The 26,092-nt window shown below is 42.8% G+C and overlaps 2 protein-coding genes and 1 long non-coding RNA gene across 4 annotated transcripts; 1 reads left to right on the forward strand and 2 right to left on the reverse strand.

Moving 5' to 3' along the window:
* Positions 1-6,312: 6,312 nt before the first annotated feature.
* utp23 (UTP23 small subunit processome component) lies at positions 6,313-8,202 on the forward strand. Its single transcript, XM_024396097.2, has 3 exons — positions 6,313-6,767; positions 6,855-7,026; positions 7,703-8,202. Exons 1-3 carry the CDS (start codon positions 6,580-6,582, stop codon positions 8,090-8,092), a joined length of 750 nt encoding a protein of 249 aa, XP_024251865.1. The 5' UTR covers positions 6,313-6,579; the 3' UTR covers positions 8,093-8,202.
* A 266-nt stretch (positions 8,203-8,468) lies between these two features.
* On the reverse strand, positions 8,469-10,357 carry LOC121841471. Its single transcript, XR_006080493.1, has 2 exons — positions 9,309-10,357; positions 8,469-8,818 (listed from the first exon to the last, which is right to left on the reverse strand). It is a non-coding gene; the product is annotated as an uncharacterized LOC121841471 (long non-coding RNA).
* Positions 10,358-10,421: 64 nt separating this feature from the next.
* On the reverse strand, positions 10,422-25,220 carry rad21b (RAD21 cohesin complex component b). 2 transcript variants are annotated; one of them, XM_024396093.2, is made up of 14 exons: positions 25,085-25,220; positions 23,871-24,065; positions 23,470-23,599; positions 23,083-23,182; positions 22,219-22,325; positions 21,667-21,879; positions 18,599-18,718; positions 18,348-18,476; positions 17,884-18,107; positions 17,450-17,597; positions 16,979-17,124; positions 16,582-16,749; positions 10,928-11,011; positions 10,422-10,791 (listed from the first exon to the last, which is right to left on the reverse strand). In XM_024396093.2, exons 2-14 carry the CDS (start codon positions 24,012-24,014, stop codon positions 10,600-10,602), a joined length of 1,905 nt encoding a protein of 634 aa, XP_024251861.1. In that variant the 5' UTR covers positions 24,015-24,065; positions 25,085-25,220; the 3' UTR covers positions 10,422-10,599. The 2 variants fall into 2 exon arrangements, with proteins under 2 accessions (XP_024251861.1, XP_024251862.1); XM_024396094.2 differs by having other exon boundaries at positions 23,871-24,091; positions 25,085-25,204.
* Positions 25,221-26,092: the final 872 nt, after the last annotated feature.

Below are 26,092 nucleotides of genomic sequence, written 5' to 3' on the forward strand. Positions count from 1 at the left end.
AGGGCAGTGTGGATCTGTTTGGGCGGTATGCAAATTGGAGTGGGTCTAGGGTTTCTGGGATAATGGTGTTGATGTGAGCCATGACCAGCCTTTCAAAGCACTTCATGGCTACAGATGTGAGTGCTACGGGTCGGTAGTGTTCTTGAGCACAGGGACTATGGTGGTCTGCTTGAAACATGTTAGTATTACAGATATGTTGGTGAAGACACTTGCTAGTTGGTCAGCGCATGCTCTGAGTACATGTCCTGGTAAACCGTCTGGCCCTGCGGCTTTGTGAATGTTGACCTGTTTAAAGGTCTTGCTCACATCAGCTACGGAGAGCGTCATCACAGAGATGTCCGAAACAGCTGGTGTTCTCATGCATGCTTCAGTGTTTCTTGCCTCAAAGCGAGCATAAAAGGCATTTAGCTCATCTGGTAAGCTCGCATCACTGGGCAGCTCGCGGCTTGGTTTCCCTTTGTAGTTCGTAATAGTTTGCAAGCCCTGCCAACTGGCAATCTCTTCATTCAAAGACTCAATCATGGACACTCTTACTGACAGTTGTGGCTGTTTTATGTGATGTATTGCTGTCTCTACCTTCTTGCCCTTTGTGCTGTTGTCTGTGGCCAATAATTTTTGTACCATGTTTTGTGCCGCTACCATGTTCTTATGTTAATATGCTACCATGCTGTGTTATGTGTTGCTGCCTTGCTATGTTGTTGTCTTAGGTCTTTCTTTATGTAGTGTTGTCTCTCTTGTGATGTGTATTTTGTCCTATATTGCCTTTTGGTAGGCCATCATTGTAAATGAGAATTTGTTCTTAACTGACTTGCCTAGTTAAATAAAATAAAACATTAAAATATGATGTGTCAGAGCCTGTGTAGTAGGATTCAATCTTAGTCCTGTATTGATTATTGACTATACTTTTTGTATTCTGCCATATTCCCAGTCACCTTAAATGTGATGTTTTGCGCTTTCAGTTTTGCACGAATGCTACCGTCTATCCACGGTTTCTGGTTAGTGTAGGGTTTAATAGTCACAATAGGTACAACATCTATACACTCACTGATAAACTCAGTCACTCAGTTTATTCATCTATATTATTCTCGGTGGCAACCGGATCATATCCCAGTCCTCGTGATTTTAAAAATCTAGAAGCGTGGATTCCGATTGGTCAGACCAGTGTTGAATAGTCCTTAGCACGGGTATTTCATGTTTGAATTTCTGCCTATAGGAAGGGAGGAGTAAAATTGAGTCTTTTAGCAGCGAGAGTAATACAGTCAATGTGTTGATAGAACTTCGGTAGAGATTTTCTCAAATTTGCATTGTTAAACTTCTTAGGGCTGAGATCCCGCTAACGGGATCGATATGACAACAGCCAGTGAAAGTGCAGGGCGCCAAATTCAAAACAACAGAAATCCCATAATTAAAATTCCCCAAACATAGAAGTATTTCACACCATTTAAGATACACTTAATCCCACCACAGTGTCCGATTTCAAATAGGCTTTACGGCAAAAGCACCACAAATGATTATGTTAGGTCAGAGCCAAGTCACAGAAAAACAGCCATTTTTCCAGCCAAAGAGAGGAGTCACAAAAATCAGAAATAGAGATAGAATTAATCACTAACCTTTGATGATCTTCATCAGATGACACTCATAGGACTTCATGTTACACAATACATGTATGTTTTGTTCGATAAAGTTCATATTTATATTTAAAAAACCCAGTATACATTCGCGCGTTATGTTCAGTAGTTCGAAAAACATCCGGTAATTTTGCAGAGAGCCACAATTTACAGAAATACTCATAATAAAATGTTGATGAAAATACAAGTGTTAAACAGTGTAGATACACTTCTCCTAAATGCAATTATTGTGTCAGATTTCAAAAAAGCTTTATGGAAAAAGCAAACCATGCAATAATCTGAGTACGGCGCTCAGAGCCCAAACAAGCCAAAAAGATATCTGTCATATTGTGCAGTCAACAGAAGTCAGAAATAACATAAATACTCACTTACCTTTGATGATCTTCATCAGAATGCACTCCCAGGAATCCCAGTTCCACAATAAATGTTTGTTTTGTTCAATAATGTCCATCATTTATGATAAAATAGCTACTTTTGTAAGTGCCTTTTGTAAACAAATCCAAACTCACAAAGCGCGTTCACTAGGAGCAGACGAAATGTCAAAAGTTCCTTTACAGTCTGTAGAAACATGTCAAACGATGTATAGAATCCATCTTTAGGATGTTTTTAACATAAATCTTCAATAATGTTCCATCTGGAGAATTCCTTTGTAGAATTGCGATGGAATAGAGCTTGCTCTCACGTGAATGAGCGTCACGAGCTCAAGGCATTCTGGCAAACCTCTGACTCATTCCCCTCTCATTCGGCCCCACTTCACAGTAGAAGCATCAAACAAGGTTCTAAAGACTGTTGACATCTGGTGGAAGCCTTAGGAAGTGCAACATGACCAATATCCCACTGTATCGTCAATAGGGAATGAGTTGAAAAACGACCAACCTCAGATTTCCCACTTCCTGGTTGGGTTTTTTCTCAGGTTTTTGCCTGCCATATGAGTTCTGTTATACTCACAGACATCATTCAAACAGTTTTAGAAACTTCAGTGTGTTAATATGCATAATATACATATATTGCATATATTAGCAACTGGGACTGAGTAGCAGGCAGTTTACTCTGGGCACCTTATTCATCCAAGCTACTCAATACTGCCCCCAGCCATAAGAAGTTAAAATCCCCATAAATGCGGCCTCAGGATATGTGGCTTCCAGTTTGCATAAAGTCCAGTGAAGTTATTTGAGGGCCGTCATGGTATCGGCTTGAGGGAGAATATACACGGCTGTGACCGAAGAGAGTTCTCTTGGGAGGTTATACAGTCAGCATTTGATAGTGATGTATTCTAGGTTGGGTAAACAAAAGAACTTGAGTTCCTGTATGTTATCCCAATCACACCATGAAACGTTAATCATGAAACATACACCTCTGCCCTTGTCATCCTGGAGAGATATTTTTATTTCTGTCTGCGCGATGAACTGAGAACCCAACTGGCTGGACGGACTCAGACTGTATATCCCCAGAGCCATGTTTCCCGTGAAACATAATATGTTACAATTCCTGATGTCTCTCTGGAAGGAAGTACTCGCCCAGAGCTCGTCAACTTTATTATCCAGAGACTGAACATTAGCGAGTAATATACTTAGAAGTGGTGGGTGGTGTGTGCGCATCCTAAGTCGGACTAGAAGACCACTCAGAGTACCTCTCCTCCGCTGGCGGTGTTTTGGATCAGCCTCTGGAATCAGTTCAATTGCCCTGGGGGGTACAAACAAAAGATCCAATTCGGGAGAGTCATATTCCTGGTCATAATGCTGGTGAGTTAGCGTCGCTCTGATATCCAATAGTTTTTACCAGCTGTATGTAATAACACAAAATAAAATACTGCAAAGTTTCCTAAGCTAGAAGCACCGCAGCCCTATCTGTCGACACCATTTTGATTAGTCGTCACTGACGATCTGAAATGGTCCACCCACACAGACAGTGTGGTGAAGAAGGTGCAACAGCGCCTGTTCAACCTCAGCAGGCTGAAGAAATTTGGCTTGGCCCCTAAAACGCTCACAAACTTTTATAGATGCACAATTGAGAGCATTCTGTATCACCGCCTGGTACGGCAACTGCAATGCCCGCAACCACAGGGCTCTCCAGAGGGTGGTGCGGTCTGCCCAACGCATCACCGGAGGCAAACTACCTGCCCTCAAGGACACCTACAGCACCCAATGTCACAGGAAGGCCAAAAAGATAATCAAGGACTTCAACCACCCGAGCCACAGCCCGTTCACCCGGAAGGTGAGGTCAGTGCAGGTGCATCAAAACTATGACGAGATACTGAAAAACAGCTTCTATCACTAGCCGGCTTCCACCCAGTTACACAATCCTGCACCATAGAGGCTGCTGCCCTATATACAAATAAACTGGGAATCACTGGCCACTTTAATAATTGAACACTAGTCATTTTAATAATGTTTACATACTGCTTTACTCATCTCATATGTATATACTGTGTTCTATTCTACTGCATTTTAGTCAATGCCTCTCCGATATTGCTAATATTTATACATTTCTTAATTTCGTTCTTTTACTTTTAGATTTGTGAATTTCTGTGAATTGTTAGGTACTGCACTGTTGGAGCTAGGAACACAAGCATTTCCCTACACCCACAATATAATCTGCTAAATATGTTTGTCACCAATCAAATTTGATTTTATGGCCTTATACAGCTCGTTGAGTGCGGTCTTAGTGCCAGCATCGGTTTGTAGTGGTAAATAGACGGCTACAAAAAATATAGATGAAAACTCTCTTCGTAGATAGTGTGGTCTACAGTTTATCATGAGGTACTCTACCTCAGATGAGCAATAACTCAAAACCTCTTTAATATTACACATTGCGCACCAGCTGTTATTGACAAATAGACACACCACCACCCCTCGTCCTACCAGATGTAGCTGTTCTGTCCTGCCAACGCATGGAAAACCCAGCCAACTGTATATTATCCGTGTCATCGTTCAGCCACGACTCGGTGAAACATAAGATATTACAGTTTTGAATGTTGTGTTGGTAGGATAGTCTTGAGCGGAGATCATCCCGTTTATTTTTCAGTAATTGCACATTGGCCAAAAGAACGGATGGTAGAGGCGGGTTACCCAATCGCCAACAAATTCTCACAAGGCACCCCTGTATTTCTGTATTTTTTTCACGCAAATTACAGGGATTTGGGCCTGGTCTCGGAGAAGCAGTATATCCTTCACGTCAGACTCATTAAAGAAAAAGTGTTTGTCCAGTTTGTGGTGAGTAATTGCTGTTCTGATATCCAGAAGCTCTTTTCGATCATAAGAGATGGTAGCAGCAACATTATGTACAAGTTACAAACAAGGCGAGAGAAAAAACACACAAAATAGCACAGTTGGTTAGGAGCCTGTTCCACTTTTTTAAAAGTGCCACTTTTTAAAAAGTGGAACAGCCCACCTCATTTTTCTTAATATATCAGCAGTACTTCACAGCACATAACGTAACTGACTTGAGACAGGAACAAAAGTTGGTCAAATGTGCAGGCTGGAAAAAGATGCCGGAAGTGGACGATGAAGTGGATTCTGAATCCAGTGGCACTAGAATCAAGGAGAATTGGAGTATTGTCCAAAATAATGGAAAACGGAGCAAAGTAATGCACAGTGATGAGAATGTCCCTTTGTATCTAGTAGAAGTACAGTTTGTTAATGAGGAGTAGTTGAGCAGATTTCCAATATTGAAGAAACCATTTGAGATATCCAAACTGGTGGAGAGAGTGCTGGGTAAAGTGAAGGCTGTGAAGATCACGAGAGGTTGGGCTTGTTTAGATTTTTGTGCTTCTGCGGATCAGAAGGAATGTGCATTGCTTCTCACCCGATTTGATAAGTTTGAAGTGTTGTGTGTGTGTGTGAGGCCGTTGGTAAAAGGACACAGTTCTGAGTAATAATCCACGATTTACTAAATAAATGGTAAGATTCCAACAAGGAACATATACAAAAAAAAAGTGAAGAGTCTATCTGTTCTTTGAGTTTTTAAAATGGTGTCTCTCCCTACTCAAGTGCAGTTGGGGTATATAAACTACAGAGTCAGAGCATTTATCCCAAGACCAATGCAGTGTGGTCATTGTTAAGCTTTTGGTCATGTTTCAAGTGTTTGCAGAAGGGAGAAGCCGAGATATCCAAGTTGTGGAAAAGATCAAATCATGTGTTTTAAAAGTGAGGAAAATGTGACATGTTGCAAATGTGGTGGGAACCATGAAGCTACATCTTTTGATTGCCCGACAAGGGCGAAAGAGAATGAGGTGGCCAAAGTCAGGGCTGTCCAGAGCATGTCATATGCAACAAGAGTTGAGGGTTTGATTGGTGCTCCTGAAGAGTCCATGGTGCTGCATAGGCCTTCACTGCAGGCTGCAGGGGTTGCCTTTCACCAACAGGACCCAACAGTGATTAATGGCACTGCCAAGGTGGGGAGAAGGTCCAGGAATGTTGATATAATTGTGGATGCAGCGGAGCGGTTCCTGGGACTGAAAGATTTCTCGGTGGAGGAGTTACATGGAGCCTGAGAAGGGAGATTTGAAAGAAGGAAGAAGTGGGAGTTTTGTTTTTGTTAATATACTATTTTTATTTGGGTGGATAAAGTTAGTGTCCCTATATCGTATGGATTAAAAAAAAAAATTAAATCTTGTTTTGGTTTTCAACCCGTCCAGTTGGAGGCGACAATGCAACTTTTGCCGTCGTAAGTCCGCCATAAAACCCACAGAAGAAGAAGAAACAGAAGTCTTGAATCTGACGTTTTGTTTCCAGACGAACATATTCAGCTGTTACTCAACCAAGGAAACGTGTGTTTATATTTTCCAAGATATTTGATTTTATTCGTTATGAATCCGTGTGTACTAGTAAACCGATACTGAGGAACATTTACAGAACATACGTAATGCAATTGCGTCCATTTGAGTGATATTTGTGTGTGATTTTTCAGGAAGTAATTTTTAGTACATTCTTGGGCTAGCGAACTAGTCACAATGACGATCAAACGACAAAAGAAAGCCAAGAAAAACATCAATTTCTACAAACATAACTTCAGTTTTAGAGAGCCCTTTCAAATTCTCATCGACGGGACGTTTTGCCAAGCGGCTCTGAAGAATAAGATTCAAATCAAAGAGCAGATGCCGAAATACCTCATGGGGGAGGTGCAACTTTGTACTACAAAGTGAGTGGGGTTTGGTGTTGTAGTAAATGTCACACTGTCGTGAGTTTTACCCAATGACAGTTTTTTTTGTAACCTTATGTCCTACAGTTGTGCATTGAAGGAACTCGAATCACTGAAAGACCTCTATGGTGCCAAACTCATCCTGCAGCGGTATCAGGTTAGGAACTGCAAGCATTTCAAGAACCCCGTCTCTGCGTCAGAGTGTCTGCTCTCCATGCTGGAAGGGAGCAATCCACACCACTACTTTGTTGCCACACAGGTAAGTGTTATGTCATACCTTTACTTACCTGGGTCAATCAATGGTCCTGTTTCCCTGCTCAGACCTTGCATGCATCAACCGATGGTTGCATGCCACATCATTGACTGCCAAATTGCTGTAACATGGGGTCATGTTCCTCTGCTTAGACATTGCTGATGCATGCCAGATCTTACAACACCTGGATTGGTATCAGCTCCCGAGTGGCGCAGCGGTCTAAGACACTGCATCTCAGTGCAAGAGGCGTCACTACAGTTCCTGGTTCGATTCCAGACTATCACATCCAGCCGTGATTGGGAGTTCCATAGGGCGGCGCACAATTGGCCCAGCTTCGTCCGGGTTTGGCCAGGGTAGACCGTCATTTGTAAATAAGAAATTTGTTCTTAACTGATTTGCCTAGTTAAATAAAGTAACCATATCATATGTTATAGCAATATGGTGCCCTTGATGACGTGCTACGCAACCAGTTTGATGCATGCAATGTCTGAGCAGGGGAACACGACCATGTGGTTAGCTGATAGGCATTTTACCTATCTAGGCGTTGTAGGTTTTGGCATGTGTCAGCAACGCTTGTCACCTCAGGATCAACAACCAATAGTGGTTGGCCACCTAACTGCATGCATCCAGTCTATACCACATTTTTTGATTCACCTCTTCATGTCGGATGTTTAATTTCTAGGACCAAGAGCTGACCGCAGGCCTGAAGAAGATCCCAGGCGTGCCTCTTATGTATATCATCGTCAACACCATAGTGTTGGACAAGCCCAGCCAATGCTCGGTTAGCCATGTGGAGGCTGTGGCTCTGGGAGAGATGGTCACCCCAGCCCAGCAGCAGAGCATCAACAGCCTGAAGGAGGTGCAGGGGATCGGGCAGGATGGAGAGCGCCGGGGCAAGAAGCGTAAGAGGAAAATCTCCAATCCCAACCCGCTCAGCTGCCTAAAGAAGAAGAAAAAACAGCCACCGACGCAGCCTCTTAAGACTGAGAAAAAGAAACGGAACCGTCAAAGGAAACGCAGCAAGCCAGAGGGAGGCGAGGGTCCATCCCTCAAACCGCTCCCAAACCCTTAGTGTGGTGGGAAGAAGGCCCCCAAAAGTTTAAATTTGAACAGCTGAATATAAATGTATAACTCTTTTTAGATAAATTACTGTTTATATCTTTACTAAACACATTTGCCAGATCAAAGGCATCTCATTGGAATTCAAGAGATCCAACTTCAAATGTCTGGAGAACATATTTTGAAGAAGCACACAATGAATTCAGTCTTTGTATTGCGTTCATGACATCATGTTTCTAAAAATGTATCCTCAAACAGTTCACAATCTAGTTTTTGACCATCAGAAGGTATTGATATTCTAAGTCATTATTATAGTAAGTCCATAGCCATTATACCCAGTTTGCTGGCTCAATGAACCAGCTATGAAAAGGATCGTCATTGACATGAACTGTTACCAGTATTAATTTTATTAGAAAACTTACATCAGTTGCTGGGGCTCAGGACTACAAGCATGGCATCAAACATCTGAGTTAGAACACATTTTAGCAACAATATCTACAAGACATTTTGGGTTTTATACAAAAAGGAAAATGCAAGTTTACTGGCACATAGTTTAAAAGGGGATGCACTGAAACATTACATCATATACAATTTCAGAGGGAGTCCGTGGATATCAAAACAATGCATTCATTGTAAAGGATGATCAGAAAACTATAAATCTACTTGTCCTCTGCAGCTATGAACCATGATAAGACGAGCAATAGCGTATTCAAGAATGACTCGCAACGAGTCTAAACACCTAAATCAAATCAAATCAAATTTTATTTGTCACACATACACATGGTTAGCAGATGTTAATGCGAGTGTAGCGAAATGCTTGTGCTTCTAGTTCCGACAATGCAGTAATAACGAGCAAGTAATCTAACTAACAATTCCAAAAAAAAATACTGTCATACACAGTGTTAGGGGATAAAGAATATGTACATAAGGATATATGAATGAGTGATGGTACAGAGCAGCATAGGCAAGATACAGTAGATGATATCGAGTACAGTATATACATATGAGATAAGTATGTAAACCAAGTGGCATAGTTAAAGTGGCTAGTGATACATGTATTACATAAGGATGCAGTCGATGATATAGAGTACAGTATCAACGTATGCATATGAGATGAACAATGTAGGGTAAGTAACATTATATAAGGTAGCATTGTTTAAAGTGGCTAGTGATATATTTACATCATTTCCCATCAATTCCCATGATTAAAGTGGCTGGAGTAGAGTCACCTATGCAAGTTTCCATCAAAACTGTTTTAATTAATGAATACCAAATTAAAGTTTTCTATATACCAGAGATTTCTTGACATTCAGCTGCATCAAAGTTGAATTAAATGTTTCCTGACACCCACTGGGCTGACTTGTCTTAATTTAGAGTGTGATGAAAATGACAATAGCTTCAAAATATGTGAAAGATGCAGCGTTTAAGTCTAATTCTGACCAAACCATTAACATCTGCATTAGATAGTTGATACGAGTATTTTCATTGTCACAGTATGTGACTTAAAACAAAGGTAATTATTCAAGAAATACAATTTCAGGAGCAATTAATTGGAATAAAGTATATTTCAAAATGGAACATGCAATAAAGAGTAGTTATTTTAAAAATCTACATGATCCTCAAATCACAACGGAGACATTTTAAATGTCAGACATTTGAAAATATAAAGTACAGTCGAGACAAGCACTTGTAAACAGAATTTAAAAAACAAACCCATTGGAATGCTTGAAACTACTAAGCTACCGTTGGTCTTCAAGATAAGATTGCTGGTTTGTTTCAGAAACTTGCCCAGTACTACACGCTTCTTTTAGCGAAAGGGTATAAAACATGAGAACTTGTTTTTTTTATGGGAGGGAAATGGAACCTCTGAATGCAACACATGATTGGATTATCGCTCACATTCTATGAAAACATAAAGAGCTTTCATTGGATAACAAAAGCCAAAGACAGGAGGCATACAATAATCCCACCAATCATGACATTCAGTGACTTCATCCCCCCCACCAACCGCCACTTGACCTTTCAATTTTTTTTTCTTTTTTTAAACTCTAGACAAAAAAGCACATACTGAACAAAAATGTTGGTCCCATGTTTCACGATCTGAAAGAGTTCCCATACATTTTCCATACGCTCAAAAAACCTATTTCTCCAATTTTGGGCACAAATTTGTTTATATTGCTGTTGGTGAGCATTTCTACCTGGCAGGCATGGCATATCAAGAAACTGATTAAACAGCATGATCATTACACATGTCCACTGTGTGTGAGGGAGCGTGCAATTGGCATGTTGACTGCAGGAATCTCCACCAAAGCTGTTGCCAGAGAATTCAATACACATTTTTCTACTGCGCCCCTGCCCAGTTGTGTGAAATCCATAGATTTGAAAATGTTGCCGGTTGTATTTATATTTTTGTTCAGCGTTGGTAAAAAAATAAAACAAATGTATATGCACAATGTTAGAGAACTAAATAACATTCTATACAAAACAACAGTTTTAGAGTAAAAGCAGCCAGTGTCGAGTCTAGATTAGGTGGAAGCGGGCTCCAGGGGTGGCGATGATGTCGCTGTAGTGCTCTGTCTGGTTGAGCTCCACCGCCTGCTGCTTCTTTAGAACCAGGAAGCTGTAGAACTTGGCGGCAGCCTGCTTCTTGTTGTTGTTCCTGCACAGATCCAGCAGGCTAATTTGCTGGGCCCCCGTCTTAGCCATCACCCTCTGTTGAAGGGAGGGAGAGAACAGATGCGTCACGGTTAAAGACCCGGTTCTGGTTAGAAATGTTGGGGTTCACTTGGTGAGTCACAACAATTAGTACAGTTCTTAGTGCTCTTGTAGAAGCTCTCCTATGACATACCTGTAGGCCGTGGAGCATCTGCTGGGTTCTCTTGTTCCACCTCCTCTCCTCTCGGGCCTGTTCTCCGGCCTGACCTTCCTCATCCTTTCATGGAACACACATAACATTAACTCATAAACTCATTAACTCATAAACATAAATAATACACTTTGGCTAATGTACAAGCAATGCAAGACCGTAAGATACATGCTTCTGCGTACTCCTAGGCCTACAGTGCCTTCAGAAAGTATTAATACACCATTACTTATTCCACATTTTTTGTTACAACCCGAATTCAAAATTGATTAAAATAGATTTCTCACCCTTCTACACACAATTTTATTGAAAATTAAATACACTGGGCGATTAGGCCTGGCTCACTGAGTTCCAATTTATCCCAAAGGTGTTCGATGGGGTTGAGGTCAGGGCTCTGTGCAGGCCAGTCAAGTTCTTCCACACCGATCGACAAACCATGTATGTACCTCGCTTTGTGCACGGGGGCATTGTCGCACTGAAACAGGAAAGGGCTTTTGCTGGAACTAAGGTGCCTAATTCCTCCTCCACCAAACTTTACAGTTGGCACTATGCATTTCACGCAGGTAGCGTTCTCTTGGCAATCGCCAAACGCAGATTCGTCATCGGACTGCCAGATGGTGAAGCGTGATTCATCACTCCAGCGAATGTGTTTCACTGCTCCAGAGTCCAATGGCGGCAAGCTTTACACAACTCCAGCCAACGCTTGCCATTGCGCACAGTGATCTTAGGCTTGTGTGCGGCTGCTCGGCCATGGAAACCCATTTCACGATGCTCCCGATGAACAGTTATTTTGCTGATGTTGCTTCCCAAGGCAGTTTGGAAGTCGGTAGTGAGTGTTGCAACCAAGGACAGAATTTCCTATGCGCTATGCACTTCAGCACTTAGCGGTCCCGTTCTGTGAGCTTGTGTGGCCAACCACTTGGTAGCTGAGCTGTTGTTGTTCATAGACGTTTCCACTTCACAATAACAACTTACAGTTGACCGGGGCAGCTCTAACAGGGCAGAAATTTAACAAATTGACTTGTTGGAAAGGTGGCATCCTATGACAGTGTCACATTGAAAGTCACTCAGCTCTTCGGTACGGGCCATTCTACTGCCAATGTTCCCTATGGAGATTGTATGGCTGTGTGCTCGATTTTATATACCTGTCAGCAATGGCTGAAATAGCCAAATCCACTAATTTGAAGGGGTGTCCACATACTTTTAAATATACACTACCGGTGAAAAGTTTGGGTTCACTTAGAAATGTCCTTGTTTTTGAAAGAAAATAAAAACAATTTTCCATTAAATTAACATCAAATTGATCAGGAATACAGTGTAGACATTGTTAATGTTGTAAATGACTATTGTAGCTGGAAATGACAGATTTGTTTTATTGAATATCTACACAGGTATACAGAGGCCCATTATCAGCAACCACTCCTGTGTTCCAATGGTACGTTGTATTAGCTAATCAAAGTTTATAATTTTATTGATCTTTTTTTACCCTTTTTTCTCCCCAATTTTGTGGTATCCAATTGGTAGTTAGTCTTGTCTCGTCGCTGAAACTCCCGTACGGACTCGGGAGAGGCAAAGGTTGAGAACCGTGCGTCCCCCCCCGAAACACAACCCAACCAAGCCGCACTGCTTCTTGACACAATGCCCACTTAAGATGGAAGCCAGCCGAACCAATGTGTCAGAGGAAACACCTGGCGACCGCCGGCCCTCCCCTAACCCGGACAACGCTGGGCCAATTGTGCACCACCCCATGGTTCTCCCGGGCACGGTCGGCTGCCACAGAGCCTGGACTCGAATCTCTAGTGGCACAGCTAGCACTGCGATGCAGTGTCTTAGACCACCGTTCCACTCAGGAGGCCCAAGTTTATAATTTTAAAAGGCTAATTTATCATTACAAAACCCTTTTGCAATTATGTTAGTGCAGCTGAAAACTGTTGTTCTGATTAAAGAAGCAATAAAAATGGCCTTCTTTAGACGAGTTGAGTATCTGGAACAGCATTTGTGGGTTCGATTACAGGCTCAAAATGGCCAGAAACAAATAACTTTTTTCTGAAACTCGTCAGTCTATTCTTGTTCTGAGAAATGAAGGCTATTCCATGCGAGAAATTGCCAAGAAACTGAAGATCTCGTACAACACCGTAACTACTCCCTTCACAGAACTGCTCAAACTGGCCCTAACCAGACTAGAAAGAGGAGTGGTGTCTAGTTTGAGAAACAGACACCTCACAAGTCCTCAACTGGCAGCTTCATTAAATAGTACCCGCAAAACACCAGTCTCAACGTCAACAGTGAAGAGGCGACTCCGGGATGCTGGCCTTCTAGGCAGAGTTGCAAAGAAAAACCCATATCTCAGACTGGCCAATAAAAAGAAAAGATTTAGACGGGCAAAAGAACACAGACACTGAACAGAGGTAGATTGGAAAAAAGTGTTATGGACGACGAATCTAAGTTTGAGGTGTTCAGATCACAAAGAAGAACATTCTTGAGACAGAAAAAATGAAAAGATGCTGGAGGAGTGATGACGCCATCTGTCAAGCATGATGGCGGCAATGTGATGGTCTGGGGTGCTTTGGTGGTGGTAAAGTGGGAGATTTATACAGGGTAAAAGGCATCTTGAAGAAGGAAGGCCATCCCTCCATTTTGCAACGCCATGCCATACCGTGTGGATGGCACTTAATTGGTGCCAATTTCCTCCTACAACAGGACAATGACCCAAAGCACAGCTCTAAACTATTCAATAACTATTTGGGGAAAAAGCAGTCAGCTGGTATTCTGTATATTATAGAGTGGCCAACACAGTCACCGGATCTCAACCCTACTGAGCTGTTGTGGGAGCAGCTTGACCGTACGGTACGTAAGAAGTGCCCATCAAGCCAATCTAATTTGTGGGAGGTGCTTCAGGAAGCATGGGGTGAAATCTCTTCAGATCACCTCAACAAATTGACAACTAGAATGCCAAAGGTCTGCAAGGCTGTAATGGCTGCAAATGGAGGATTCTTTGACGAAAGCAAAGTTTGAAAGACACAATTATTATTTCAATTAAAAATCATTATTTATAACCTTGTCAACGTCTTGACTATATTTCCTATTCATTTTGCAACTCATTTCATGTATGTTTTCATGGAAAACAAGGACATTTCTAAGTGACCCCAAACTTTGAACGGTAGTGTATAAGTCTCAAAGAGCACTCCACACCTGGATTTTGCAACATTTGCAAATAATTATTTTCGAAATTCTTCAAGCTCTGTCAAATTGGTAGTTGATCATTGCTAGACAACCATTTTCAGGTTTTGCCATAGATTTTCAAGCAGATTTAAGTCAAAACTGTAACTCGGCCACTGTCTTCTTGGTTAGCAACTCCAGTGTAGATTTAGCTTTGTGTTTTGGGTTATTGTCCTGCTGAAAGGTGAGTGTCTGGTGGAAAGCAGACAACCAGGTTTTCCTCTAGGATTTTGCCTGTGCTTAGCTCCATTCCGTTTATTTTTTATCCTGAAAAACTCCCCAGTCCTTAACAATTACAAGAATACCCATAACATGATGCAGCCACCACTATGCTTGAAAATATGGAGTGTGGCACTCAGTAATGTGTTGCATTGGATTTGCCGCAAACAACACTTTGTATTCAGCACAAAAAGTGAATTGCTTTGCCACATGTTTTGCAGTATTACTTTAGTACCTTGTTGCAAACAGGATGCACGTTTTGGAATCTTTTTTATTCTATACAGGCTTCCTTCTTTTGACTGTCAATTAGGTTAGTATTGTGGAGTAACTACAATTCTGTTGATCGTCTGGCACTGCAGGATTTGAGTCCCTGGCGGCGTAGTTTGTTACTGATGGTAGGCTTTGTTACTTTGGTCCCAGCTCTCTGCAGGTCATTCACTAGGTCCCCCCGTGTGGTTCTGGGATTTTTGCTCACCGTTTTTGTGATCATTTTGACCCCACGGGGTGAGATCTTGCGTGGAGCCCCAGATCGAGGGAGATTATCAGTGGTCTTGTATGTCTTCTATTTCCTAATAATTGCTCCCACAGTTGATTTCTTCAAACCAAGCTGCTTACCTATTGCAGATTCAGTCTTCCCAGCCTGGTGCAGGTCTACAATTTTGTTTCTGGTGTCCTTTGACAGCTCTTTGGTCTTGGCCATAGTGGAGTTTGGAGTGTGACTGTTTGAGGTTGTGGACAGGTGTCTCTTATACTGATAACAAGTTCAAACATGTGCCATTAATACAGGTAACGAGTGGAGGACAGAGGAGCCTCTTAAAGAAGAAGTTACAGGTCTGTGAGAGCCAGAAATCTTGCTTGTTTGTAGGTGACCAAATACTTATTTTCCACCATAATTTGCAAATAAATTCATTAAAAATCCTACAATGTGATTTTTCTGGATTTTTTTCTCATTTTGTCTGTCCTAGTTGAAGTGTACCTACGATGAAAATTACAGGCCTCTCTCATCTTTTTAAGTGGGAGAACTTGCACAATTGGTGGCTGACTAAATACTTTTTTGCCCCACTGTATATATTCTTAATTTCATTCCTTTAGATTAGTGTGTATTGTTGTGAGATTGTTAGATATTACTTGATAGATATTACTTCACTGTTGTAACTAGAAACACAAGCATTTCTCTACACCCACAATAACATCTGCTAAACATGTGTATGTGACAAATCAAATGTGATTTAATTTGAATAGGTGCCCTTCTTTGCGAGCCATTGGAAAACCTCCCTGAGTCTTTGTGGTTGAGGGACCTTACAGATCATTTTATGTGTGTGGTACAGAGAAGGCAGTTGTTTAAAAATCATGATAAACACTATTATTGCACACAGAATGAGTCCATGCAACTTATGTGACTTGTTTAGCGAATTTTTACTCCTGAACTTATTTAGGCTTGCCATAACAAAGGGATTAAATACTAATTGACTCAAGACATTACAGCTTTTACTTTAAGTAATTTGTAAAATAAATAGAAAACATAATTCCACTTTGACATTATGGGGTATTGTGTGTAGGCCAGTGATAATATTTGTAACAAATGTTTATCTACTGGCTTCCTAAGTTGCGTAGCGGTCTAAGGCACTGCATCGCCGGCTTTACTTGGCTCATCGCGCTCTAGTGCCTCCTTGTAGCGGGCCAGGCGCCTGCAGGCTGACTTCAGTCGTCAGTTGAGCGATGTTTCCTGGTGCAGCTGGCTTCCGGGTTAAGTGGGTAGGTGTTAAGAAGCGCAATTTGGCGGGTCATGTTTCTGGAGGAAGCATGACTCAATCGTCACCTCTCCCAAGCCCATTGGGGAGTTGCAGCGATAAGACAAGATCGTAATTGGATATCAAAAAATTGGGGAGAAAAGGGGGTAAAATACAAAACAATTATAATATCTATTTTAAATTCAGGCTGTAACACAACAAAATGTGGAAAACGTCAAGGGGTGTGAATACTTTCTGAAATCTCTGTACATATTTAGCTTCCTTTTGCAAGCTAAGACAGAATAGATCAGTGGTCACCCGCCATGGTCCAAGAGAGCCACATTGTCTTTAGGATACGCAATTCCATCAGCTGTTTAGTTCTTACTTGGAACACAAGTCTACACACCCTGTAGCTCTCCAGGACCAGGAGGGTTGGCGGTGACCTCCGGCACATCTTTATCTCTATCTCACCTCCTCGTCTGAGTCGTCCTCTCCTTCCTTCTTGTCCTTTTTCTCCCCTATCAGGTCCAGCTCGGGGAACTGGCTGAGGTTGGTGCTGTCCTCAGGGGGCAGCTCCACCGTTATGTCCAATTGCTGGGACACACCTGAATGGTTGGCAGCCTGTTCCAGAGTACCCATCTGGATAGAGAGAGAATAAGAACATTTGAGTGGTTGAGTAGGGGGTTGAGTATGGGCAAAAGGTAGAAGCAGGTCAAACTTCTACTATCAAAAAGCACTAATGAGATCTTCCAGTGGATACAATATCAAACCCCAACAAGCCTTATATGCTTGACAAACTGCCTTTGAAAGTTTCCCTAGCCATAGTTAAACAGGGCTTGAGCAAAGAGAGGAGGAAAGAGGCACTCACGGGCAAGGCTGGCTCTGTGTCCTGGGCCTTGCGTTTCTGGCCGTGCATGGAGGAGGGTGGGGGCATGACTGACTCGTCCAGGGTGGTCCTGCTGCCCTCCATGGCCGATGCCTGCAGTACACTGGGCTCCTCCAGGATGGTCTGGTCTGGAGCGCATACAATTACACACAGACAGAACATTAAACTACAGTAATCAAAGAAAGGTATTGAGTACAAGTACATGAGTGTTATGGATGAGGATCAGATGAAGTGCTTATGTCAGATTGGGAGTCTGTCTGTTCCATTGGAGTTGAAGAAATTCCAATAGTACTACTTTGAGTGTCTACTACTTTAAATGTATCTACTTTGAATACCAGCCTATGTCTTAATGTGACCATGCCGAGAGTTGGCCCTCTAGCCTATAATGGCATCTACTATAGAGGAATGCACTGTTGACATTCGGTAGTGAGTTAACTGAGTGGAGTATCTCACCGATGATGTCCCTCTGCATGACCTCCTCTCTGGGCACCTCAGGGTTCTCCAGGTCCTTCAAGAACTCATCCAGGCTGTCTGCCTCACCTCCCTTCCGCCTCTTCCTCATCTCATCTGGAACCAGGGGGGTCAGGGTGCGGGTGAACATCTACAGAAAGAGAAAGAGAGGGGGAGAAAGAGAGAGAGGATAGTCAGTGTTAGGCTAGGTAGAAACAACAATGCACAAAACCCCTAAAAATAGTGGCTACATTAGGTCCTCACAAACTGATTGTTAAGAATAGAAACATATAGAAAAGCTCTAATGAAAGAGATTTAGGAATTAACATAAACACATCTGGGGGGGAAACAGAAAAGCCATTGCCAGGTGCTGGATTGAACACAATAACAGTACACAGCCCTTGTTTGTCTAACTACCAGACCAGTTGCTGGGTTACCTTGAGAAGCCTGCTGTTCCAGAGGGGCTGTGCTGGCAGAGAGAAGAGCTTCTCCACGCCTCCCGTCTCTTTCCACATCATCAGCTTCTTGGTGGGTGGCGCAAGGTCCAGCGTGGTGACGATGTCAGAGTAGTCGCTGAGCTGGGCACGGATGGTCTTGCTATCAAGCTCCTTCAGGTTGTCCACAATCAGCTTCCTCTTCCTCTTGGCTTTGGTTTCCTTCACTGTGAGGAGTAAAGAGAAAATAACTTGTAAGTGAATAGTGACATTTGGTGGCAGCAGTGGGATCCAGGGTGGTAGTGGTGCCTTGAAGAACAAGCAAGTGTTGAAGATCTTTTGTGTGCTACTAAACTCCAAGACGAGAGCAGTGGTGCTCCTAAGTGAATACGTTATGGCATAGATCTATGTGATGTAGTACATACATAACATGACTATCAGAATTTGAGAGATTGTGGGCTGCTGACCTGTGATGTCGATGGGCTCCAGGGCGAAAGCCTCCTCCTCGTTGTGTACCAGCGTGGTCTGCTCTGTCTGGTCCTGCATGGCGGGCAGGGGCTCTGCTGGGCCTGAGTCTGGGCTGTCTGGACCTCCCGCTATACACACAACATTTAGAAAAATATAAAAACATACAATAACTAATACAAAAGAGTTTGCTTAGACCATGTTGGTCGAAACATTGTTATGGGAACAGCATATGGTAAGTGTTGCAACTTACGTGAGAGGGCATCAAAGTCATCTTCGACATCGTGTTCCTGCAGCCTCAGCACACTCTCTGTGATGGCGGGAGGGTCATCGAAAATGCCACCCCCATCCTTGTTACTTAGGAGCTTGTCAACTAGAAACAGGCATGAAAGTGGCAATGCTCAGCAGGAATTAAAGCTGTAATATGTAACTTTTTGGGCAAACTGACCAAATTCACATAGAAATTTGAGTTATAGATCTGTGATTCATTGAAAACAAGTCTTAAAAAGTATATATGTTCTAGGTGTGCTATTTCTATGCTTCCTATTTTTAAATTTCGTTTTTCGATTAAATCTGTATTGCTGAAGTTATTGCATGTGATTGAAATTTAAACGTAATTTTCGATTGAGCTGACATGTAGCATTTAAGGCGTCCGCATGCTTCCCATCTGAAATAGTCCGGAAGAGTTGGTACATATATTCTGACTACATATTGTAACGTTTTTGTTTGTACTGGTCTTCGGCAAGTTTTTTTTTTTTGGCTGTTCGTGCACACACAAAAATGTCTTGAGGCAAGTCGGTAGCCGAAGTCTACAACTCTTCATCGGTCACTAGTCAACAGCAATTCAACGGCTCAGACACAAGACCTAAGTGGCAGGTTCTACAGACAATCACGGACTACAAAAAGAAAATCAGCCACATCACAGACACCGACATCTTGCTTCCAGACAAACTAAACACCTTCTTTGCCCGCTTTGAGGACCACACAGTGCCACTAAGGACTGTGGGCTCTCCTTCTCTGTGGCCGACATGAGTAAGACATTTAAACGTGTTAACCCTCGCAAGGCTGCCGGCCCAGACGGCATCCTTAGCCACGTCCTCAGAGCATGCGCAGACCAGCTGGTTGGTGTGTTTATGGACATATTCAATCTCTCCCTATCCCAGTCTGCTGTCCCCACATGCTTCAAGATGGCCACCATTGTTCCTGTACCGAAGAAGGCAAAGGTAACGGTACTAAATGACTATCGCCCCTATCATCATGAAGTGCTTTGAGACTAGTCAAGGATCATATCACCTACACCCTAGACCCACTTCAATTTGTATACCGCCCCAATAGGTCCACAGGCGATGCGATCGCCATCACACTGCCCTATCCCAACTGGACAAGGGGAATAGCTATGTAAGAATGCTGTTCATTGACTACAGCTCAGCATTCAACACCATAGTACCCTCCAAGCTCATCATTAACTTTGAACTTTGAGGCCCTGGGTCTCAACCCCGCCCTGTGTGATTGGGTCCTGGACATCCTGACGGGCAGCCCCTAGGTGGTGAAGGTAGGAAACAACACCTCCACTTCGCTGATCCTCAACACTGGGGCCCCACAAGGGTGCATGCTCAGCCCCCTCCTGTACTCCCTGTTCATCCATGACTGCGTGGCCATGCACGCCTCCAACTTGATCAAGGTTGCAGACAACATAACATTAGTAGGCTTGATCACCAACAACGACGAGACAGCGTACAGGAAGGAGGTGAGGGCCCTGGGAGTGTGGTGTCAGGATAACAACCTCTCACTCAATGTCAACAAAACAAAGGAGATGATAGTGGACTTCAGGAAACAGCAAAGGGAGCACTCCCCTATCCACATCGAAGGGACAGCAGTGGAGAAGGTGTAAAGTTAAGTTCCTCGGCGTACACATCACGGACAAACTGAAATGGTCCGCCCACACAGACAGTGTGGTGAAGAAGGCGCAACAGCACCGCCTCAACCTCAGGAGGCTGAAGAAATTAGTCTTGTCACCTAAAACCCTCACAAACTTTTACAGATGCACAATTGAGCATCCTGTCGGGTTGTATCACCGCCTGGTATGGCAACTGCACCACCCACAACCGCAAGGCTCTCCAGAGGGTGGTGCAGTCTGCACAACGCATCACCGGGGGCAAACTACCTGCCCGCCAGGACACCTTCAGCACCCGATGTCACAGGAAGTCTAAAAAGATCATCATGGACAACAACCACCCGAGCCACTTCCTGTTCACCCCGCTACCATCCAGAAGGCGAGGTCAGTACAGGTGCATCAAAGCTGGGACTGAGAGACAGCTTCTATCTCAAGGCCATCAGACTGTTAAACAGCCATCACCAGCACAGAGAGGCTGCTGCCTACATACAGACTTGAAATCATTGGCCACTAACAAAGGGATCAGTAGTCATTTTATTAATGATGTTTACATGTCTTGCATTACTCATCCCTTATGTATATACTGTATTTTATACCATCTATTGCATCTCGCCTATGCTGCTCGGATGTTATTCCATCCTTTTACTTAGATTTGTGTGTTATTAGGTAGTTGTTGTGGAATTGTTAGATTACTTGTTAGATATTGCTGCACTGTCGGAACTAGAAGCACAAGCATTTCGCAACACTCGCAATAACATCTGCTAACCATGTGTATATGACCAGTAAAATTTGATTTGAACAGATGGGACTCTTCAATGAAGTGTTTGTTGTAATTCAACGAGTGACTAATCATTTTCATGCACCGTTTTTCACTTGAGAAATACTGCATCTTAGTTAGATGTGAAATTGTGCGACTAAGATCCTCTGCAAAAAAGTATAAATTAATGACAGATTTCTTGAGTTATCTTAGATTAGATCTGGCTACGGCGTCTCAAGATGAACGAACAGTACTATTGGCACTAAGGTCTATTAAGGGAGTCAAGCACACTCGTTCGGTTCGTCTAGCTGAGTTCAGCTAGGCGCCAGTCGAACTGAATCATACAGAAGGCTTTACCATGAATGCAGTCTCCGACGACACAGGAACATTGTCTTTAAATTTCTATGGCGCTGTATGTAGCGCAGCTCTTCAGCACTACAGATTGAATCAAGCCACAGGGTTTTTACACCAGATACAACCATTATGTAAACAATCAATTGGCCACATTAGTCATGGAGGAGGCAAGGGCTATGTCCCATTTACATCTCCTTCCTCCACACCTGTGCACACTTCAGGAGGAAGGAGATATTATTGAAACGCACCCAAGGAGACAAGGAAAGAAAGAATTTGGTCATAGCCCCAACCCAGGTTATCCCTCCTTCCTTCTTACCCAGCATGCCTCCTTCGCTGTCAGCCATGGGGATCTCTCCGAAGTCATCTTTGTACTGGTCGTCATACTCCAGGTGGTTGGACTTGTCTGTGATCTGGGCCTCAGAGGTCTCTGGGTCTAGGAGCAGGTTGGAGGCTGATGCACCATGGATGATGTCCACCTCGAAGGCACTCTCTTCCCGCATCATCTCCCGGTCATCCATCCCAAAGTCAGCTGGAGGGGAGAAAACACTGAATATGTTAGAATGAGTTTTCGGAATGTGTATGTACAGCAGTAATGAGTGGCGGGCTTTGTCACACTGGGAAGGGAGGAGCTTGGAATAGGATGGAATAGGCTGGAGTATGGGTGCATTTCAATAATCTGCCTGGATATGAAACTATGGTGAAAACATGGTCGACCACTACCAAGCACTTGCTATCACCTATCCATATCAGTGCAGATGAGGTGAAGGAGATGAAAAAGGAAGCAACTACAGACTATTGAGATGCAGTCATGGTTTAGTTTGAGGAGTGAGATGGTGAAAGGATTGGACTGGGAGGCCTGGCTACATACCGAAGTCAATCTCCTGCAGCAGGTTCAGGTTGCCCACCTCCTCCCTCATGGTGATCTCTTCCACTCGACTCTGGTTCAATGTGAACTGCTTGGTTACGTCGATGTCACTGCAAATACAACATAAATCACTACCACTGAGCAAAGAAACACCTAGTGCGCTGGGTACAAGCAAACCGTTACCAGTAAGAGCATACAGAACTCCTGCAGGAGACTGAAAAGATTTGGCATGGGTCCTCAGATCCTCAAATAGTTCTACAGCTGCACCATCGAAATCATCCTGACTGGTTGCATCACCGCCTGGTTTGGCAAGTCCTCTATATCCGACCGCAAGGTGCTACAGGGGGTAGCGTGTACAGCCCAGTACAACACTGGGGCCAAGCTTCCTGCCATCCAGGGACCTCTATACCAGGTGGTGTCAGAGGAAGGCCCTACAAATTGGCATACTGTTCTTTCTGCTACCACACCGGACTATTTTTTTTACGCTGCTGCTACTCTGTTTATTATGTATGCATAGTCACTTTACCCCTACCTACATGTACATATGACCTCAATTACCTTGACTAACATGTACCCCCACACATTGACTCAGTACTGGTATCCCCTGTATATAGCCTTGTTATTGTGTTACCTTTTTAACTTTAGTTTATTTCACAAATATTTTATCACTATGCACTGTTCGCTAAGGGCTTGTAAGTACGCATTTCACGGTAAGGTCTACTACAGCTTTTGTATTCGGCTCATGTGACAAAACAAATTTGATGCGAACATATACATCAATGGAGACACATCACTCATCAGAGCTTCATGGCAAATCTCAAAAAACATATTTCAACTTGTTGGGCTCTGATGACATGCAGGACTCACTCTAGGTCTGGTAGTGGCTGATCGAAGTCGTGGAACTCTTCTGGCATGGTGATGGCATTGTAGGCAGCTTCTCTGTTCTCCTCTGGCAGATCCACCACACCTGAGAGGACAGGGATGGAGGCAGGGGTCAGGCCAGCTCAAACCCACATAGTACACAGCCATAACATCTACCAACAATGTTAGTACTGTCTAGCAGCCCAGTGTGCCACTCACAAGTTTCATATTGGGACTCTTTTCAGGAGCCCCAATTTCAGTTCATTCAACAATATATGCCAACTAACAGTAAAATTAAGATTTAAAGTAGATGGCTGTTGAGCCAAACTGTAACTCAGAGTATTGAATGTAAATCAACAAAGAAGATGTTGGACCACCTAGCCAATATATTACCTGGTCTGAAGGCCATCTTGATCTTGATGAAAGCCTCGTTACAGTCAGCCAACAAGTACTTGGCTTTCCTGTTGTAGATCCTCACCACCCCCAGGAGCAGATGACCTGATGTACGCAGGGCCATTTTCACCTGGATAAATAAATAATAAGAAAGAACGTAATTGAATCTAACACGGTTCAGAAATACATTTACCCCCTATGGCAAGATAATTCACTTCAAATCTCTAGTACGCTCATCTACCAAGCCCTGACCCACAGCAAGTGAGTTGAAAATGTACACACTTCTACCGGTTAGTCTGTCAAAGTACCCTTAGAGCAGCATTAACCTAGTGGAGACTAGAGAGTGCAGCACATGACAGAAACACATAATAGAAGCGCTGTATGGATAATAGCTTGTTTACCTTGGGGCAGATGATGCTCTCCACACTGCTCTCCAGGTTGCATTCAAACACATGAGCCTTGGTGAGTTTCTTATCCCAGTGGGCCGCTAGCCAGATCTTGGCCAGCGGCCCACGCTTGCTGAGTACAAAGTGGGCGTAAAACATTGACCCAGCACCTTCTCACCCAAGGGGGGAGGAGGGGACGGGGACCGCCGACTTGCAGGGACAAAGGTTAGAGACTTCTGTTAGAAAAAACTTCCAGTCACAAGATGTAATACACTTTGATGGTCATATTGAATAACGAAGGATTGGACTTTCAGAAATACATTTTTATATTGCCACGCATTAACCGTCATTTTTATACTACACTTCATTACTCAATATCTGTCAAAGTTACATTTGAGTGTGTCATCAGTCCTCGGTGCTAGCAGACCAACGACACTCTCACACTATATTGCATGACGAAAGTGCGTTGTGGATGAATGTTAATAAAATGAATGAACAACAATGATTGAATACTCAGAAATTAAATTAAGTAATTAAATAACTAACTAAAAATTGCGAAATTTTGTGATTTGTTTACCTGACCGAATAATTTACGGCTACATCTGTCAAACTAACTAGCTTCAAGTAGCGACTGAGGCCCAATCTGGTCATTGTCCTGATTTTTTGGTACCCTCCATGGAGGTGGAGGATTTGTGTTGGTCTTGATACCGACAGATTTCGTTTTGTAAATTTAACAACATATGATACTTATTAAACACATCGAATATTTATTAACAATGCACAACTAGCTCTGTCATAAAAAAAGTATGAATACAACTAAGTGAGTTAGGAAACCAATCGTTTAGATTGTAAAAAAAATACAAAATAATAACGGGGCCTCGGCGCGAGCCAAACAACCGCCCGGATAGCTATCTTTGGGGGTTTTGCAGGAGACGTAAGCGCCAGTGATACATATTTGTACGTTTTGGTACAATTTTGCGTTCCAGATTAATAAACAAATGTGAAGCTAGCTAAATACCCACAGTACAACAGGTAAATAGCTAGTATACTAGGCTAGCTAATGTTACCGAGCAGTGTGTGCGACGTAATCAACAACCCCGTGTCATTTCCAAAACAGAGCGCGTAGATTTTTGGTTTGTGTATACCATTTTTTTAAATTTTATCTAACATGCAAAACATTTGCTTTATTCCAGTAGTTGAACGTATATTTAAAATGTAAATCAACTCACCAATTACGCTCCAATTTTTCGGGGCGGCTGTACTGTAGTTTACTTTTTCCACCCCTCCTCTTCCTCCTCCCACTGAAAACAAACAAGATGGCAGCAACCATTTTTGGTCTCTTGCACGGAGAAGCCCCTTACTGCAGTGTGCAGTTCTGGGCCGGGCTCAATATGGGCGGGTCAAACGTCGGGGCCGGGTTCAATGTGAGCGGAGTCATTCTTCGGGGCCGGGCTCAATATGGGCGGAGTCAAACGCGTTTAACCAAAACCTTTCCCGGTCTCTTTCAAGGTCACCCAAGTTCTTAATCGAACCTGACCTACATGGATAAAAATATAAACCATGGAAGTGAGACTGTCATTATGCATAATGTACTTTGTAATATTCATGTTATACCAGTACAGTGGTACATTTTCATATGACCAACTACCACACCGATGTTAGCATGGGTTAATTAGCGCCCATTTGCAAGTGAGGGAATCAATGAGGGAATCTTATTTGGACAAATTTGCCTACTTGAGCAGTAAGCCTAGGTTTGTCGTCATGTAATCAATTTGATTTTCTGTGTTCAATGTATGCCTTGTTGTTTTTGACTGGCTCTAAATGTGTATTGTTGATGCCATTCCCTTAGTTACACATAGCGAGTTTACACAGCCTACACATAGTATATACACTAATGAAATCATTATTATTATTATTATTTACGATTATCATTATTGTTGTTATCATACCTATCAAACTTAACAACCTACTCTTTAACTATACATTGCAATGGAAGCACAGTGTGATTTCACTGAGGTATGTATAAATTCTGAAATATTCATCACTAGTGCATATAATGTTTTTGGGATACCCATTCCGATTGTGTGATTTTCTTTTTCAAAGGAAAACATGCAGCAAATTAGGCCATGGTGGCGCCTAGTTCTGCAGAACTTTCCCATGCCGTAAGTATTGAACATCATAAAAATGCTTCATTTGCATCCTTAAAATCACTTGTTTCACTGTGGCCAGACTGACCT

This window comes from Oncorhynchus tshawytscha, linkage group LG31 (genome assembly GCF_018296145.1).
Source record: "Oncorhynchus tshawytscha isolate Ot180627B linkage group LG31, Otsh_v2.0, whole genome shotgun sequence".
In the NCBI taxonomy this organism is placed as follows: Eukaryota; Metazoa; Chordata; class Actinopteri; order Salmoniformes; family Salmonidae; genus Oncorhynchus; species Oncorhynchus tshawytscha.

Excerpts from the sequence above, each read along its gene's own strand:
- utp23 (XM_024396097.2), top strand. The coding sequence starts at position 6,580 with ATGACGATCAAACGACAAAAGAAAGCCAAGAAAAACATCAATTTCTAC. Across the intron at positions 6,768-6,854 it reads GTGCAACTTTGTACTACAAA|TTGTGCATTGAAGGAACTCG; the intron begins GTGAGTGGGGTT and ends TATGTCCTACAG. Across the intron at positions 7,027-7,702 it reads ACTACTTTGTTGCCACACAG|GACCAAGAGCTGACCGCAGG; the intron begins GTAAGTGTTATG and ends TTTAATTTCTAG.
- rad21b (XM_024396093.2), bottom strand. The coding sequence starts at position 24,014 with ATGTTTTACGCCCACTTTGTACTCAGCAAGCGTGGGCCGCTGGCCAAG. Across the intron at positions 18,477-18,598 it reads TGACTTTGATGCCCTCTCAC|CGGGAGGTCCAGACAGCCCA; the intron begins GTAAGTTGCAAC and ends TTGTGTGTATAG. Across the intron at positions 11,012-16,581 it reads AGGACGACTCAGACGAGGAG|GATGAGGAAGGTCAGGCCGG; the intron begins GTGAGATAGAGA and ends GTTCCATGAAAG.